This window comes from Coturnix japonica, chromosome 4, assembly GCF_001577835.2.
Source record: "Coturnix japonica isolate 7356 chromosome 4, Coturnix japonica 2.1, whole genome shotgun sequence".
Lineage (NCBI taxonomy): Eukaryota > Metazoa > Chordata > Aves > Galliformes > Phasianidae > Coturnix > Coturnix japonica.
This window is the reverse complement of record NC_029519.1, coordinates 20,048,115-20,067,832: the sequence shown is the minus strand read 5'-3', so window position 1 is coordinate 20,067,832 and position 19,718 is coordinate 20,048,115. Positions and strand designations below refer to the sequence as shown.

The following is a 19,718-nucleotide window of genomic DNA, read 5'->3' as shown; positions in this document are numbered from 1 at the left end:
TGACTGAGCATGCAATTCCAATTCTACTGAGATGTGTGAATAAAACTAGAATGATCTATGAGATGAGAAGATGAAATTAAGGTATTAAAACTGTTTATAGTATAATCCATGCTTGGTAATAGTGCAAATTGAGTTCTTAATTATTTCTCTCATTAATTTAACACTGTCTATATGACCAAAGCATAGACAAAGTCTGATTGTGATAGAAATTATATATAAATTATGAAAGAATGGAAGGGTGTGACAAGTCAGATCATAGGACAGAGTGTGAGAAGAGAGATAGGTTTCATCCAGGTGTAAAGCAGAAATCAACAGTTTTGCTAGTTAAATGAAAATCTCTTTTTCCTCTGCAAAACACATTAGTAGGATTGTAAAATTTCATTTTCTGTAACATTCCTATTGGTTAGAATAGAAAATGTCTGCCATCTGTACATCAGAATCTTGCATTGATTTTCATTAACACTCTGTATGCTCTGGACTGTTAGGCTCCTTGCTAAGTGGCACAGACCTATTTCAGTTCAGGCCTCTTTGAACAATAAACATTTGTTTATTCCACTCTGTCAAGTTCAACCTTCTATAGAAACACTTCTATTATTATGATCTCACTTTTTCTACAGTTATAAGAAGTCATCACGCACATTTAGCTAAAATCTCAAGTCACATATGTAAATGTGCATCTCCATCTGTAAAGATGCAGTTAGTTATTTCAGTTACTGGTAGTCCTTTAAAAGTAAAAACCTGAAATTTAAGGTGATTCTACAACTGATTCCAGAACTTAGTTATATTTATCTGTAATTGATCTAGTTTTCTGTATCAGAAAAACATTCTGTTTCTCCTAAAGTGGTTGCTGGTGAAAAAGAATATTTTTAGTTTTCTACAAAACTTAGCTAACAAGGAATTAGCAATTAGCCATGTGCAATTTAAAAATGAATGTGTAAACTTATGTAGCTAGATAGAAAGTGCCAATACTGCCATATTGCTTTAACTGAATAGACAAATGCCTATTGTGTCCCTGAACTAATCTGCAGCCCCTACTCTTAACCATAGAAAACCCACCCTGTTATGTATGTTTGGAGCAGGTATGATTTGAGGGAACATATCCTACTGCTTCATAAACTACCACGTACTGATTGACTAGCCTTCTTACTATTTGGATGTGATGTTTATTATTATATCATTGCCCTGTGGAAGACAAAGTTGTTGAGTTTTTTTATGAGAGGAACATACAGCTGGTCATTCCTACTTGCATACCTCCCTGTGGATTTTTTACACATTGCCAAAAACTGCATTGACAGTTGATGCAAATAGCCCTCTACAGTGAAAGTCGTTCCATTGTCTTCTTCAACAACTTTGAAGCTAAGGGATCCTGTTGGACACTTTTACATAATCTTAAAAGAATTTAATTAAAGTTATATTAATGTATGTGAGTCTTTGAGAGTCAAAGACATTACTGCCACTGAAAAAAGAATTGTCTTGAATTATTAAAAATGATTCCTTTGTTTAATTGAACAATTTTATATGTGTCAATGTTTTTACAAGCTAGTTTGGCCTGGTTCTGTGACTAGTAGGGTAGAGGAATATGCAGATCCATGTCTCCAAGAAAGGGAAACAGGGGACCTCAAATAATTAAAAACATCAGGAACAATTTGAGGAGAAACAAACTAATTTACTAAATATAGTATCAGAATGTAAGATAACACACTGTAATACAATATAATTAGAATTGAAGCTAATAAATCAAATATAATGAGAGAGAAAGTGTCTGAGAACTGAAGGCCTCACCATAACGCTGAGGTGAGATGCGCAGTTGGGTCAAGCAGCAGGGAGGAGAGCCAAAGGAAAAAAGGGACATCAGATGACGCTGCCAGGGGTTACATCTCTCTGAAGGCAAAGCCCCCTGGGGTATGTAGTTCTTCTCTTCCAGACAGGTGCCCAGAACTGGAGTATTAGCTTGTTAACACCCAGTGCACTACATGATGTCATGATGTGGAATACCAATAACCAAAAATCATAACACTATAACAATATGGTATGGGCAAATACATTTATTTACGAGACATATATTCTATCATACACTAATATTTTATCATATAAGTATTTTATCATAAGTATTCTTGCTATCTATACAGTAATGTTCAGATTCTTGGTATAAAAGGATCACTAAAACAAGTCTGATATTTAGACACGTTAATTTTCATGTAATTAGGACATGTTATGGATTGGGTTAAGCGTTATTTAGGGAAGGGGACCAGGAAGAATAGGCCTATTACAAAGACAGGGAAGAAATCATTTTGGCAATTGGTATTCTCTCAAAGTAGGTCAATTTGTTGCTTTCATTCGTGCATGGTGAGTCGCAGCTACCTTTAGCTGAAGAGTCACATGATAGGTTCTGTATCCTCTTAGCCAAGGGGAGAAGTGATATTGTGAACAGTCTCCCTTTGTTTTAGGATCTAGTCAAGCTTTCCTTTCACTGCTGAGATAAGGGAGAGATAGTTGCCAGCAAACACCATTAGAAATAGCCAGTTTTTGGCTATAATCTTTTTGCAGTGGTTTGCTACTGTTATATAAAGCAAATAACACATAAGCCTGGTTTTAGTAAAACCAACCAAGTTACCATTAACCTCCCTAATAATAGTAGTATACTAGTATATATATAGTATACTACCCTACTGATGTTTACAGATGGCAGATCCCTGTGTATTCAGTCTCAGCTGCAGAAAGATTAGTTTGACATCCCATGATAAAGCTTTAAAAGCATAGATTGCCTAATTCTAGAAATAAATATATATATTTTTTCAACTAAGAGTAGGTCATATGTTGGCTCTGAGGGGGTTCTCTGGAGTGTTAATGAGGGGCATGAAAATCCTTCTCTTTCTCACAAAACTGATATAATGCAAACTTTGCTTTCAGTCAGTTTCCCAAAGCTTTTCTTGAATTTCCTATTCCAGACACTAACAATGAACCAAAAATCTTGGTAAATCAATAAAGAGGCTATGATACAAACCAATAATGAATAATAAGAAGAAATATGAAAGGAGTTTGTTCAGACTTGCTGTCAGAAGTCTGAAGGTTTCAAAGGGAGGAAATGTATACTTAAATTTATAGTTTGCATTTAAATTTATAATTTATAATCTACATTTATAATTTTGTTATGTTTGCTTATGTACATATCATGTATATTATTACAACTTGCCGTACTGTCTTCATCTGCTTTGTTTTGCCTCTGTCACATGAAATCACAGCCAATTTATGAAAAATTACACAAGAGTTAATGAATGTAAAGCTTGCTATTTTTCATGCATGCTGTCATGTCCATGTTTTCAAACACATACTGTTTGAAAAAATTCCCGATTCCCCACTTGGCTGTGTTGCAAAGTAATTATATACTGTGGCTACAAGAGTGGACAGAGTGGAATCTGCTGATCTGTAAGTACCAAGGTGATTTCCCAAGTTATTTCTGGGGAATATATATACCACTCTTATTCCCATTGTAGATGGACCTTTTAAAAATTGAGACTAGATATTTATTTTTTTTTCCTATTTTGCCTTATTCGCTTACTGAGAACAAAATTTTAACCAGTGAAGTACTCTTTGTGCCAAAGCAGTCTAGTGCAACCAATGATCTTGTCCCTAGCTGTCTGCTAACAACCATTTCTTATCATAAAAATAGACATTTGCAATTAGTGTGTGGGATGGCTGAAAAAGATGACTTGTACAATACTCATGAAAATATATTCTTAGAAGCCTAAGGAGCAAAAGTACTGATTATTTCAGCTTCACCGTTCATAAATTGAAGTGAACAAAAGATAATTGGAATAAATTAAGGTCTATCATTACACTGCTGTAAAAATGTTTCAAAAGCAATATTAAATGAACTCACCATAATGGAGTCAGTCTAACTTTTTTAGATGGTTTAATCTTTTAACAAGCATTTTAAAAGTAATACAGTTATCTGACTTAACAAGTAGAAGAGTGAACAATCAACTCTCTGGTGAGATGGCTCAGGGTCTGAATATTCTTAGTTTGAATTTTCTCTCTCTTATTTCTCTGTCATGAAGGATAATAAGAGAAGCAGTCTTTCTAAAATTATACGTATTCATTTGCACAACACATTCCAAAATCCAAGCTTTTCTTTGAGAGGTAATTGGAGTATGCTACCAACATGAAACTTAAGTACCCTTGTGGGGTGGTGACTCAACACATTCATAAGTTTGGATGGGGAAATTCACATTTAATTCCAGAATTTAAACCTGTACAGAGATGTGAAATAGCTGAAGGACTGTGAGAGAGTTTTCTAAATTTGTATGGAAATATGTACCAAATATATATATATATATGTATATTTCAAAGATCTAGAGTAATTAGAAAGGACTATTCAGATGTTTCAAAATATATATATATATAAATAAAATCAATAAATATGAAACCAATTAGAGATGGAGCATAGACAAAAAAGGTTGAATATTTCATGTAGCGAACGTAATTTAGCTGAAAGATATGAGATAATTTAATACTTTAGAAATTAAATTAAAAAGATGCAATTTTACAGGAATAGAGAGTCTGCAAACTACTAAGTTGGCAAACTACATGACTAAGTCATTAAGATATAAATGCCTCTTCAGGGGAGAAAATTTGGAAGCTTGAGGGTTTGGAGAAAGAAGCTCAGCAGCACCAGGGCAATCAGCAAAGATGTAGCAGTTAACTGCAATGTCTAATGATGACTGCAGAATCTTTCAGTAAATACTCCATGGTAGCAGTGCACACACAGAGGCTGAGATGCTTATGTATTTATATGAATCAAACTTCAAAATCTGTAGCAATAGACTCTATTTTGACAGTGTTCATTCCATGTATTCCCAACTGTCAATATGCAATATTTTCTTGTAGATAAACTGTTCTAACTTCTATCTTAACAGCAACAATAGCAAAAATAATAACCCCAAGCATTAATAATTTAGCACAGCAGCTTTGCCACAATGTGCCTCAGTTCTTCCCTTGCTGATCATACATTTGTGAGAGAAATGTCATCTCTTATGTTTTTATGTTCCAAAAAATCAATCACATTTTTAAAACAGAGAAAATATCTGCTCTGGCACAGTCTAGTATTCTTTTAATTTGGGTCATTAATTAAAAAATAATAATAAAGTTCAGGGCAAAAAAAAAGTTTTAAAGCTTAGTGTTTGTGGTGGTTTTCAGTGTTCTTATGTCCCCTGATATCAGAGTAGGTGAGCTTCATTTTGAAAATGAAGATCTTTGGGGAATGTTTTGACATACATAATTTATCACCCTTACATTCCTTATCTCTACCTCATTATTCATTTTCTACAAGAATCGACTATTTATTTTGGCATGTACAAATCTTCCTGTGCATTTTCTATGGCATCTGCCCACCATGCCTTTACTATGTTTTTGGTGTGCCGGGTCTTAATTCCATCATTCCTTGTACTGACATTCAAGGCTATCTTTCGGAATGTCTTTTGTTCACTGTGTCAATGTAGCTAGCTCTTACCTTGACTTTCATTATTCATACAATGAAGTGATTTTTTTGTTGTTGTTAAATTGTTTGCTTGCCTTTTCTAAAATATACAAGCAAAAAAAAAAAAAAAATTCTTATGTTTTTTATTCCTTTTTTTTCCCTTTTTTTCTTCTTGTTTGCTGAGAATTAGTTCCATTAAAGCACAAATAGTTTAATATAATCCTGAATTCTAAACATATTCTTTATTTGTCATAAAATGTCATGGATTATTCTCTTGTGAATACTGTAATCAATTTGCAGTAGTGAAAGTGTACTTCATATACATCTGTTGTAACAGTAGTCTCTGACCATTCATGGACTCTGGCATTATTACTATCCTGAAATAACAGGACAATCGGTACACTGTGCAAAGGTGTATACATGATTCAAATCCCAGACTGTTTGGGCTGTGTTAAAAGAAGTGAGCTCTTCCAGTGAAGCCTGAAAAACTGTCTGAAGAATCCATCATATCAGGGGGATAACTATTGAGAAATTTCTTATTAGTTCCTTGACATAGCTTGTTTGGAGATATTCTTCAACATATACTCCATTTCACTTCCATAGATCTCGAGTGAGATATGATTTAAATGCTCTGCAGGTACAATCTAAACCTGAAAGGGGGGAAAAAAAAATAGTAAAAGAGACCTGCCATCAAATTTTATTCTATATCTGAACTGACCTTTTCATTCATTTAACAAAAATGGAAGTGATGATGTTTTTATAGGCAAAAATTGCTCATCTTCCATCAGGGTGACCTCACAACCTTCTGTTCTGTTTTTAATTTTCTTATTCTGACTCTGTGATCTTCTCATTCCTATTCCTTACAACTACTGTGTTAAGATTTCAAAGGTACATTATCATAGTCATATGTTACTGCTGAAAATATTATTTATAACTTTTTCTGACAGGGTTTTAAATATTTCATTTACAGCAATAGGAAGATTCTCTGTGCTTAACACAGTTATATACCGGTACAGGGGGAAGTCTTTTCTGCTGCAAAACAGAAATGTGAAGCATAATGTCAGAATGAACAACTGGAACAAAATTAGGGAAGGAAATTTCAAAGGTCAAAGACTGTTGCAGTACCCAAAAGTAAAACAACTTTTATGCTGATGAGCAATGGCCAACAGACAAAATCCACTTAGCCTTTTATTATCATCAAACAACCATTTTTGAACTGCAGAAATTAAAGATGTTTTTTCAGCAGCTTTTCATTAATGAACTATTCTAGTAACAATCATTTTCTAAGTCCTGAGGGGAGGACTTGTGTGCCCTTGCAGTGCTGATAGTTTTCATTTTGGAAGTTTTTCCAATTTCTAAATGTCTAATCTGAATCTAAATTTCAGGATAAAATACTTCGAGAGAAGTATTTTATTTGTGCAGTATAGCACAGGAATTATATAAAAAAAATGACAATTAAAATCTTGTGTATTAAAATTTTATTTAAAAGATTTATTGCAGTGAGAAAAATTAAGTTTGTGATGATTTCAGTGATATGAATGCAAGACCTTTATGAAGTAAAAAAATAAAAATAGAAAGGAAAAGAAAACAATCTTCCCGAGAATCATCTATTTATGCATATAAAGCGAGGAATAATTTTAATAAACAAAAGCAAAGGCAGTGTTGAATAATTTTCTTTCTGATGACTTCTTCAGAACTACAGTGGATAATTTACTCATAATTTCATCAGGAAAAAAAAAAAAGACATTTGATATTTAACATATTTTTTATTTTAGAATTTTGTTTAAATAGTACTTTCCCACATTGCCACATTAGATCTTCATAGAATCAGAGTCTACCAAAATCATCTAACAGAATGTTCATTAGCAGATAATGACATTTACTTGGGGTAAATTCAATCAAGATTTGTAGAAGCAGAACTATATTGATTCTATATTGATTTTTCTTTTCTTTTTTACATAAGTTTTGAGTAATAGTCCCTAATGTGCAAAATGTTGAATGGTTTTAAACATCAGTGTTATTCACTTGAAGTAAAGCATATAAAGTTTCTGATCATTTTATTGAACTGAATTGTGCAAGTTCAAAACTTCTACTTTGTACTAAAGTTCTGTGTTGTTGTTTTTTTGTTTGTTTGTTTGTTTTCTTCTTGGTGCAAATAATTTTCACTGTAGTTCATCTCATTCTCTTTACCTTTTACTTACTTTCTGTTCTAAGAATATAATTTTACTTAAGTGTTTGACCTCAGATCTTTTTACAAAATGGCTGTTGACTCAAGGGGAATAATCTGTGGATGCAGGGCATGAAACAAAAAGGAGGATATCAGTGTTTACATAATTTTCTTCTCCATCAGTTTTTCTTTGCTCAACCATATATACAGTTTTATGTTAAAGTATTCAGAAATAACGACAGTAATAATCTCATTTCTAGCAGTATTCTCCTCAGCCTTTCCTTGTGTTGTCCTTACTTTTTAACCAGTGTTAAGATGTTTCCTGTTTTATGATGAGTACAGTCACACTCATAAATAGTGTATGTGGTTTGTCTAAAGGAAGAAAATAACAACATTTGGGAAACTAATTTGTGAGTTTACTTCTTGTTGACAGCTCCATGCTTGCTTCTTGCTCAGCTATTCTTTGGGTTTAGGAGATAGAATCTTGTGTAATGTGAAAGTTGGAAAAAATGATACTTTGCAAAAAACTGTTTTGAAGACGTGATGTCAGAATTCACATAATTTTGGAACTTTGTATGAAATATATATTCTACGGTTAATTCATGCTTTATTTGACTAGAACTTCCCGTTTAAAAAAAGAAAAAAAGAAAAGAAAAAAAAAGAAAGAAAGAAAGAAAGAAAGAAAGAAAGAAAGAAAGAAAGAAAGAAAGAAAGAAAGAAAGAAAGAAAGAAAGAAAGAAAGAAAGAAAGAAAGAGAGAAAAGATCCCTAATTCCCTAATTCTATAGCTAAAGGTCTCAGTATTATCCTCCATTCTGTCATGTATTGGTTTTGTCACTTACAATTTCCTAGTTCACGTATCAGTTTTTTAGTTGAAAAGACCAGATTTTAAAAAATATTATACTAAATTACACTGCCCATTGAGGCACTGTAACCATTTTGCAAATGTGCATAGTCTGAAGCACCTTTTTTTTGTTGTTGTTTTGTTTTGTTTTTTAGGTATATTACTTAAAATCTATCAGAACTACACAAAATTCTGTCACTGCCATTCTAGATGGAAGTCTCAGCTTGCTGCCTCCCCATGCATAAACATTTTCATGACAGCTGTTGAACAGGGTAGTTGAATGTTTAAGTTAACTGCTCACTGCTTTTGCTTTACATACTGGCCTACAGTTACCTAAATCTGAGTAGTAAATTCCTTTCTTAAACTATATTCTAGTAATTGAGTGTCAAGACTTTTTTGTTGTTTTTTTCCCCCTAGCAATAGCATTAAAATAACTCATTTGTCTACACTGAACATTTTTCTAGTAAACACAAATGTCACTACTGTTTAAGAAAGTGAATGCATTTCATATCCATTTTCATAAGTTCACAATTTTTCTGATATTTTATGTTGCATAACACTGAAATTTCTCCTTTACAAAAAAAAAAAAAAAAAAAAAGTAGAAACATGTCTAAAAAGAAAGAAGAAAACAGAAAAAACGTATTTACTTTGAAGGTGACACAGCACTTGAATGGGCTGGCCAGAGAGGCTGTGGAGTCTCCCATTTAGATATTCAAGACCCAAGACCCTTCTGGACACTTTCATGAGTAGTCTGTTGTATGGAACTTGCTTAATCAGTGGGGTTGGACTAAATGATCTCCAGAAGTCCCTTACATTTCTTATGATTCTTTAGTCATTTATCAAATGCTATTAACTATTCACTGTAATTATTCCACTCTTAATTATAAGAGTAGTATTTTAATTGCTTTCTCACACCTGCCCCCAGTGCCTCCAAAAACAGGAAAATAGGGCATTCCGTCATGTAGATGTCACTGTTGCATTTTGCACTTAACACCTTTTAGAATATTCTTCCTGACTCCATTCAGTTAGTTTGGACAAGTTGTATAATTTGTTTCTTTCCATTTACCTTCATCTTGGTATTGCAAAGTTCTTCAGTTGTCACAGACAGCTAATGACTCCTTGTGGTGGGCTGACCCTGGCTGGCAGCCGAACCACCACACTTTTATTTACTGAGATGAGGGAGAGACTGGGATAGCTGAAAGTGAGAAAACTCAAGGTTTGCCATGAAGACAGTTTAATAAGTGAAGGAATAAAAAAAAAAAATGAGTGATGCAAAAGCATGAGTCATGACCAGCAGACCTGTGCTCAGCCAGTTTTTCAAGCAGTGGCTGTTCAGGGAGTTTTATTGCTGAGCATGATGTTATGTGGCATATACTGTCTTTGGTCAACTGGAAAAAGCTGTCCTGGCTGTGTCCCAGACTCTTCCACTCTCAGTCTATTTGTTGAGGGGAAGAAGAAATAGAAAAGGCCTTGCTGCTGTATAAGCACTGTTCAGCAACAGCTAAAACATCAGTGTCTATCAACGCTGTTTCCGTCACAAATCTAGAACATGACACCATATGAGCTGCTATGAACAAAACTAACTCCATCCCAGCCAAACCCAATGCACTCCTCAGATGGAAAGTGCTATAGAATTGCTAAGCACAATTATTCATATTTCTCTTTCTTAACAGCTTGTCATGATATGATTGAAAATTTTTGATGCTATGGAAATTGTTGTTAGTCTGGTATTAAAATCTTTATTATTCATACATATAGAGAGTGAGTAAAGAAAGAAACAATCTCATATTTCTGAGTTCTAGTATTTACTACAATTTGGAGTGTTATGCCCACAGGCTACAGATTCCCATATGCATAAATTATAAAATGAAGAACTGGAAATGTGAAGATTTCCTCTCATATCTTGCAGGCTTGAATTGCACAAGTTCACAATATGCACTCTGACAAATGCCTTTATAGGCTGTCGGATATTGTGTATGATTTCACTGCAGAGAAGAGACATGAGGGCTGAGATTCTCATAAATATTGATCAGGGTTTAATGAACAGTGGGAGACTTCTGAAGATCAATCTATACAAGAGGAAATTTTGCTTTAAACACACCACCATCTATCTATAAATCATTTGGGAAAAGTGAAGTTGCTCTAAAGTATCACTTGTTCTCCAGCAGGCTAGTCATAAAAAACAGGCTAACAGCACAAAGGCGACAGGCACAATTTCATTGCATGATTATGAGTGGCTGTATTTTTTTAATCCTTCTGGAAAACTAAGTGCTTCTGAAAAGTTATTAGATTATGGTAGCTTTGGGGGTTGAATTCAGTTAGCCACAAGACAGAATGAAACATAGAGTTCTAGTGCCAACTTCTTTACCCTGTCAAAATAGTCTGGCTTTACTTTAAGTGAAACAAACAGAAAGATAAAATGACAACCAAACAATGGAATTGTGGAAAATCAGCTCATTTACTTGCTGTTTGTACTAAATTCTCAATGAAACTCCACTAATAACAGTTTTGTGAAATGACCCCACTGAGTTGGGATTATAGACACCACTGGAAGGCAATGTTTTAATATTGATAATTAATTGTTTAAAGATCTGGTAAACTATACTATTTTATTATATATGGGTTGGTTATTTTTTGTTTGTTTGTTTGTTTTTCAATTCCTAATCTTTGTACTTCAAAGCTTCCTTTAGAATCCATGGAATCATAGAATTTTTTGAGTTGGAAAGGACCCTTAAAGGTCATCTAGTCCAACTCCCCTGCTATGGAGATATTACAACTACATTAGGTGTTCAGAGCCCTGTCTAGACTCACCTTGAATGTTTCCAGGGATGGGGCACCCAGTACCTATCTGGCCAGCCTGTTCCTATGCTTTTGTTACCCTTATCATAGCAAACTATTTTCTCCAGTTTTACATACTCCAGCTTGTACTGATAGTGGGCATTGCCATAACCTCAGTGCAAGACCTTGCACATAGATTTGTTGAATCTCACAATTTTCACCTGGGCCCACTGCTTGAGACTGTCTAGGTCTCTCTGGATGGCATTCATTTGCGTCAACCACACTACACAGTGTGGGGCCATCCGCAAACTTGTTGAGAGTGAACTTGATCCCGCTGTCTGTGTCATTGTTGAATATATTAAAGATCATTTGTGCCAGTACTGCCTACTGAGGGAAACCTTTAACCATGTTTCTCCATCCAGATATAGAGCCATTGACCACCATACTCTGGGTACAGTCTTAAAACCCACACCTTGTCCATCAAACTGTTCAGTCATCAAATCCATATTTTTCCAATTTGGAGGGAAGGAGGTTGTGGGAGATTGTGTCGAAGGCCTTACTGAAGTTCATAGAGCCATAGTGTCTTACAATACTATTTTTTGACAAATCTGAGAAGTACTATTTTAGTACAGCTACTCTGGCCTCCTCATCAGAAAGACAAAGGACAATTTGACAGTGAAAGTGTGAGAAACGTGTTCAAGATCAAAAATTTCTAATCAGGCAGAGATCTTTGTGAAGTGTAGTTTATTCATTATTGCAGTAATGGATGCACACATGCTCATGACAAGGGAGAAACTGCGCAGCTAGTCAGTGAAATCCATTCCATTATATACCCTGGGTCAAACACAGGTAAAGCCTCTCCTGGCACTCACTGGTTGAGCATCTCAGGCTCACAATCTTCCCAATGCTGTTGCTACGATACATTTCCATATAATGTCTGTTACCAACCTGTTGTTTTTAGGTATGTTTTGTACTTTTCTATGGCAATAGGAGGGCAATGTTTCCAAAACGTAGCACATTCCTTCTGTTCTGTGCTAGGTACTCCCCCACCCTACATAATTACCTCACCTGGTGCCTATGCCAATTTTACTGTGGTCAGAATGCCCTAGTCTCAAGTTTACTCTGTTAGTAAAATTACTTGTAACAGTCTGGTGCTGGCATACCAAGATGTTCATAATGCTAAAAAGAAGGGAAGTACAGACAGATGCACATAGTTATTAGAAGGCAGCAATTAGGTTATTGGACAGTGGGCTAAAATTTATTTGCAACTCATCCTTGCTGTATGCAGCCAAGCAAATTTTGAAGCAGGATTTCATGATCTATGATGATCTTTTTAAAAGATGTATTTTAATTATCGGCACTTATTCCCATCTGTCTCCTTTAAGATCTCAGTTGCACTGGCTTGGGTAGCCTGTGTCATGATCAGTAAAAAAATATGTTGGACATTAAGTAACTTGTATTGTCACACTGGTTTTGCCAGTGGATCATGATATAGCCATAGGGAAATCACTCAGCTTTTTGCTTCACTTACTGTGATATTTGTAAAATGCTTTGTAAGTTAAAACTTAATTTCACCATATTAATATTCTGCTAGCATAGCTGATCTTTTAATGTGTTTACCTCTAGGCTAAAGTTTTCCACACTGTCTCAGTGTGTAAAATTGTGAGTTTTTTTAAGTTTGAACAAGAAAATTTCTTTGGATTGTTAACATTATAAAAAAACAATACTAATAACCAATAGTGATAGCTAGACCTGATTTAATACTCATCCAGGGAAAAAAAAAAAGGGGGGGGGGAACTTTTTAGTATTAAGTACACTGGCTTTTGCATATATACAGTCAACAAATTGTGTAGTCAGAACTTACAGGTTAACAGAGAATTGTCATATAGTATGTATTTCAAATGTAAAAAACATTAGGCTCTAGATTTTTAAGGCTTAATCTTATTATTCATGTTGAGTGAGAGTTCCTTGAATATATGGAAATGCATAAAGATTCATTTAAAAATATAAGAAACGTGGGGCTTGGATAGTTGGAAAGCATAAACTTAAATCCTTTTATGATATTCATTTCTGCTGAATTAGAATAAGAAAGATTAGGATAATTATCTGAATAACAATGAGCACTGGATAAAACTGACATTCCCAAGAAAGTTGAAGAAGACTGTGAAGTGAATAAAAGCTTGTGGGACGTATTATCCATTGATATTTAATATTTTTCTTCCTCCTAGCTTTTGTAAAAGTTTTAACTGAATAGATATTCAGAGTAATGTTTACTTTCCCTGCAGTGTCTATAGAAATAAAACTGCAATTAATCAGATAAATGATTTTTAGGCATTTTATTTGTTGCAATTTAAAATATAATTGCAAGAACACTGAAAATTAAATAGTATGAAATACTTCATCTCTGATACATCTGAAACTAAAATATGTATTTGTACACTGCTGCAAGTATTAACTCATGTAATTCATTATATTGCCTTTCCACATTTGTATATGATGCATACAGTAACTCTTTATGCTTTTCCTTCCAGGTTTGGATTTATTCTTCATAAAGATGAGCCTGTGCTTCAGAAAATTGATCTTGAAACTATGTCATACGTCAAGACAATTAGTTTAAAGGATTATAATTGCATTCCTCAGTCACTGGCTTATACACATCTTGGAGGATTTTTTTTTATCTGCTGTAAACCTGATACCACTGGTGCTGTTCTACCACAACTTATAGTGGATAGTGTTACTGATTCTGTGATTGGATACAATGGTGATGTAACAGGCAGGCCACATGTCTCTCCAGATGGACACTACCTCGTCAGTGTTGATGATGCAAAGGGTCTCATGAGGATCCAGACCATAACAATGAGAGGAGAAATACAGGATGCATTTGACATTCACACAAATTTGCACATATCTGATGTAGCTTTTCAGCCATCATTCACTGAAGCTCATCAATACAACATCTACTGTAGCTCCAGTACACAAACTGATGTTCTCTTTGTGGAGCTCTCCTCTGGCAAGGTTAAGATGGTGAAGAGTCTTAAGGAGCCTGTCAGGGCAGGCGAATGGCCTTGGAACAGTAAGAACCGTCTTATAAAAGACAGTGGCCTTTTTGGTCAGTATCTCATGACCCCTTCCAAGGAATCTCTGTTTATCCTGGATGGACGGCTCAATAAGTTGAATTGTGAAATCACTGAAGTTGAGAGAGGCAACACAGTAATTTGGGTGGGGGAAGCATAAGGATCTATGTTGAATATTTGCTGCATTAATAGTTTTACAGTATGTTGCACTTAAATTATAGCATTCTTTAAATTTACACCAATTTCATTTGAAATTGTTAAACCCTTCTATGCCTGATATTTCTTCAACTTGAATGCAATTTGAGTCAATTTCCACATAAAAGTTAATATAAAAACAGCTATTTGCTAATGGTAGCCTTATTAACTATCAGCCAAGATTGCATTGGTTGACTGGAAATACATCATATTGAAATTGATGACAAATGCCACGCATTACTTTTAAGAAAATGGGAAAAACCATAAAGCTTCAGGGAATTTAATGATACTTTGCATTTTTAAGTGGAAGAATTGAATATGATTCAAATATTGGTTTGCTTTGCTTCAGACACAGAGTAAGTACAAGTTTTCGCTCCTTAAACTGAAATAGGATGTCCTATTTTGTCCAGTTCACTGTTTAATATTTTTGTGCCTTGAAGTGAAAGTCTCACAAGAAAGGTAAAGCATAGAAATTGAATAACTTATTCCCATTGTGGCTACAGGATTGCTTGTCATTGGAGAGAAACATTCACTATCAAATTTTTGTCTCAAGCTTTGGGACATAGAAAGGGAAAAAAAAAAAAAAGAAAAAAAGAAAAAAAAAGAGAAATTATATTTGCAGTGCACAGTTTTCTGATCAGTGCAATTCAAGAAGCTTATTTTTATGGTGAGTGCTATTTGAGAGAGCTGCTTTTATTTTTCTTCTTCTTCTTCTTCTTCTTTTTTTTTTTTTTGTAAGAAAAAGAGTAGATGTTGGGTTTTTCAGATGTCACAGGATTCCATCAGTAAGGAGTCTTAGTTCTACTACAGAGAAGCACTGCATTTACCTATTCAGAGTAACCAAATTCTAAATATCTGACTACACAAAGCTTTAGTTTTACTGAGAAGAAAACTGGTATTTAAAAAATATGTATACATTTTAGGAAGCTGAAAACTCAGAGAATTAAAGTTAGCAAGTGGATAATATTTTTGCTCATCCATTATACCATTGACACATATTTATTAAACCATTTGAATAACTCAATTTTTCTATTTCATGCATCCAACTGGACTAGTGAAAAAACAACAACAAAGAACCCACCACCAACAATAGCAACAGAAACTTTGTTTGTTTGTTTGTTTTACAATTTATTAACTCAGAATTCTAATTTTAATGATGAGTAAACACCTAAATGGGAAAAATGAGATTCTCAGAAATAAAATAACAGTAGTCAGTAGGATAAGAAAGTCAGCAGTAAACAACTATCCAGACTTAGAGCAATGACTTAAAAGTTTGGGAGTGCTTTTATTTTTATTATGTTTTTGCTAAGGAATACTTATAAGCTCTTAAACTGACCTCCTTTTAATGAAGGCAATCAAAAAATACTTTTTTAAACAAAATTTTACCCTGATTTAGATTGTGTAAATTTAGAAATCTGGAATTTTCTAGCACTGTAATCTTGTGTACATTTAGCATCCTGCTCTTTGTGATACAGTAAATCTCTCTTTAGCTTGAGCAAATCTCCTGGTAGGTAGATTTAACTAAATTAAGAGTCTGCTTACATTTCTAGTTACCGAATCTGTTTTCCTTTTTAACAACTTTTCTTCATTGTGAACAAATAAGAATCGTGTAAACTGTCCGTTATTCACTTATTTGCAGTAGTCTGTCTCATGGCATTTTTCTTCTGTACCTTACACCACGTGAATGTTCTGTATGTAGAAAATGCTTGATAAAAGAAGAATAAACCCCATAAATTTTAATCTGTTCTGATTTTGGTGAATGCTCCAATGTAGCCACATTGGAGTGGCATTTAACATATATTTTATGTGAAAGCAAAGTAGAAGGAAGTGAATCTGCCTTTTGTATTTATAAAACAAATATATGTAACATACATGATACTAATATGGAAAGAAAAAAATCTAGAAGGGTTTAACTAGCTGGAAATTTTATTTGGCTGCTACAGAGAAAAGCTTATCAATTAATCAAGCAGACACAAAATAATTAGAGTGTAGATAAATGTCTATTCTGATGCCTAGATCCTGAAGCCAAAGACATTTAGTCTAGAAGCTGTAGAAACATATAAGTCTAAACCAAGAATCTTGAGAGTCATGCAGCACAGCTAAATAGCTCTTTATCCAATCTGCTTTGTGTAGGTGGAATGTATATGTGCTTTGGCCTCTCTTTATCTAAGCATTAACAATTAAAGATAAAAATTGGATCATTGATTCATTGCAATAAAGAAATTACAGAATTCTTTTCAGAGAATCAAAGAGTCCCAGAATGGTTTGAATTGGAAGAGACCTTAATGACAAGCAAGTTCCACCCATTCCACCACCCCTGCCATGTGCAGGGACATCTCCTAGTCCAGGCTGTCTAAAGCCTTGAACCTTTCCCTTCCCTTCCTTTCTTTTCCCTTCCCCCATGTTGCACGATCCCTTAGAATCAATCTCAGAATCCAAGGCTGTTGTCACTTTCGGCAGTGACTTCTTCTTTTGTATTAACAACCTAAGACAATCAGAGGAGCTTTAAAATGTAGATAAAATATATTACTTTATGAACCAGGAGACCAGAATCTCTGCTAATGTTCTTAACAGATTTGGTTATGTCAGTAATATCACAGTCATCTCTCTAATATACAATTTCTCCCAGTCACTTTAGAATTCTTGTTTAAAATCAGTTTCTCTAGTCCTTCCCTAAGGATATCTCTGAGTTTAGCTAAGGCAGTTTGGTAAAGAACAATTGCCAATTTCTCAGTTTTCCAGATAATAGCCCAAAGACCATGGTTTGTTTCTTTTCCATTTGTTATGGAATTGAAGTAGGTTTCTGTGGTCCAGAAGTTCTTCTGATCCTACTGATAAATGAGAAATCAAACACTGTCTTCAATATTTCAGATCTCTCCTAAAACAAACCCAGGTATAGCAATAGTTTGTTTATTTTCCTGTCTTTTCTGATTGATACTGTAAGCAGAAGCGATAAATGCCGTCTGTTAATTTGCAGTAAACACCTATATTTTATTCCACAAGCTGTTATAAACCTTTGAGGTTTAGAATTTCCTTGAAGGAAAACGTTAAAGAAAAGAAGTTGAATGGAGACAAAATGAATGAAGCCAAGTTCTTTTATTGCTGCCCAGTTTCCCATGTGTTTCTTCATGTTAATGAATTTGAGAAAAATACAATGTGAAGATATGACAGTGCTCTTCAGCAGGGATTGCAATAAGGGAATTTCTTTTGCTTATGTAGAGTGCATAAGTCCAAAACGAATATGTCTTTGCAAATACATAAAAAATACATTTGTATCAGCATGTCTTTAAGAAATTCAATGGCAAAAATGATGAACCAAGTTTCAAAATATCTATTGTTATGAATTATATAAATGTATGATTTTTTACTGAGCTTCTTGCTCATACTATATCATGAAGTAAGACAGTCTTGAATGGAGAGGATCTGAATATTTAACTATCACTGAATGATTTCAATTTTAAATAGTGACACTTCATGAAGAGGTTCGACTTCTTTGAAGAAACATATCTGAGTTTGACTATTTTATTCCTTTCCATTATTGAACAGCAGTTTTGTTACATCTACGTAGTATCAAAATTTCATCAGGGAATCAAATATTGCTAAATGCAGTTTGCAAAATAGCAGCTTTACAAATTATAAAGGTTATCCTGATATAAAAACTTGGCTTTACTTAGTTAACTGAAGATACTCAGTTTGATTTAAACTGAAATTGTTGTTGTCTGGTGAAGTCCCCTGTGACTGGAAAAGGGGAAACATTACTCCCATTTTTAAGAAAAGGAGAAAGGAAAACCTGGGGAACTACAGGCCAGTGAGCCTCACCTCTGTGCCTGGGAAGATCATGGAGCAGATCTTCCTAGAAGCTGTTTTAAGGCACATACAAGCCAAAGAGGTGATCTGAGGCAATCAACATGGCTTCACCAAAAGCAGATCTTGCTTGACCAATCTGGTGGCCTTCTATGATGGAGTGACAGCATTGGTGGATGGTGAAAGTGTGATTGATGTCATCTAACTGGACTTCTTCAAAGCCTTTGACATCGCCCCTCACCACATCCTTTCCTCTAAATGGGAGGTATGAATTTGAAGAATGGACTGTTCAGTTGATTAAAAATTGGTTGGCTGGACACAGTCTAAGTGTTGTGATCAATGGTTCCTTGCCAGGGTGGAGGCTGATCACAAGTGGTGTCTGTCAAGTGGTTGGTGACTCTGCCTGTGGCAAGGGGTTTGAAACTACATGATTTTGGGGGACCTTCTATGAAAGAGCATTTTTAGCTTATTTTTGGACATTTGTTTTTACCTTGTAGGAGAACAGTAATAGGATACCAGGCAGGATATTTGGTAAATTATTTGGTAAATAATATGATATGTCTCAATTTTGGAAAAAAGTTATTACCAATCATTCGTACTTTATGTTTTCCCTTTAAGATATTTTGAAGAGAACATCTGTAATGAATTTCAAGATTGATTTATTTATTTATTTTTAATGTATCAGTTAGTTGCTATGGTAACTTCCTAGTGAATATTTTAAGAATTGTATTCAGTAGCATTTTCAATTGTCATTATTCTAGCAATCATTGACTCAAACAACTTTAGGGAAAACCAGTAGTGTAGGTGGATAAGCTTTGTAGGTTATTTTGTAGGTCAACAAGTACCAGTTTTGTCTGATTTAATTTTATTACATAAACGTGTGGATTTCAATTAGACAGGTGCTATCAGTACTGAATTATGGTACAAGAATGAAGAAACCTTTCCCTGCTCTTTCCTTATCAACAGTTTAAGAGAAAAGACCACATCTTTTGTCTTCAAAAGACTGTATATGGCAATTTTTGTTTTTCTGAACTCAAATTCAGAACCGTGAAAGGCTCCTTCCAGCTGAAAAGTAACAACCTCAAGTCATAGCAGGGGCTCACGCCGTGTCTGTTACCTTAGCTATCTCTAGACCATATTTTTCATTCTCTGCTTCTCTAAGCATGAATTCAGTTACCCAGTGTTTTCCATTGGCACAAAGGACTCTTAACAATGCACTCCACAGCTACTTAGCAGCAATACCTAAGCCTGAGGCACTGTCGCCTAACTTAGTGCTAAGCATTCAAATGTCATGTACCAACATAGCCTGATGGTACTGTTTCTGATAGATTGTGGCCAAATCCAGTGCTTTAACAGAAGTAATAAGCACCCTATAAAGAAA

General features: G+C 34.4%; 1 protein-coding gene across 4 annotated transcripts in view; it reads left to right on the top strand.

Moving 5' to 3' along the window:
- Positions 1-16,273, top strand: part of FSTL5 (follistatin like 5) — a 243,654-nt gene extending 227,381 nt beyond the window's left edge. For all 4 annotated transcript variants that reach the window (XM_032444360.1, XM_015860999.2, XM_032444359.1 and 1 more), the window contains one exon: positions 13,796-16,273. In XM_032444360.1, the coding sequence (XP_032300251.1) occupies positions 13,796-14,498 (703 nt within the window). In that variant the 3' untranslated portion in view covers positions 14,499-16,273. The remainder of the gene's footprint in view (positions 1-13,795) is intronic.
- The last annotated feature ends 3,445 nt before the right edge of the window (positions 16,274-19,718 follow it).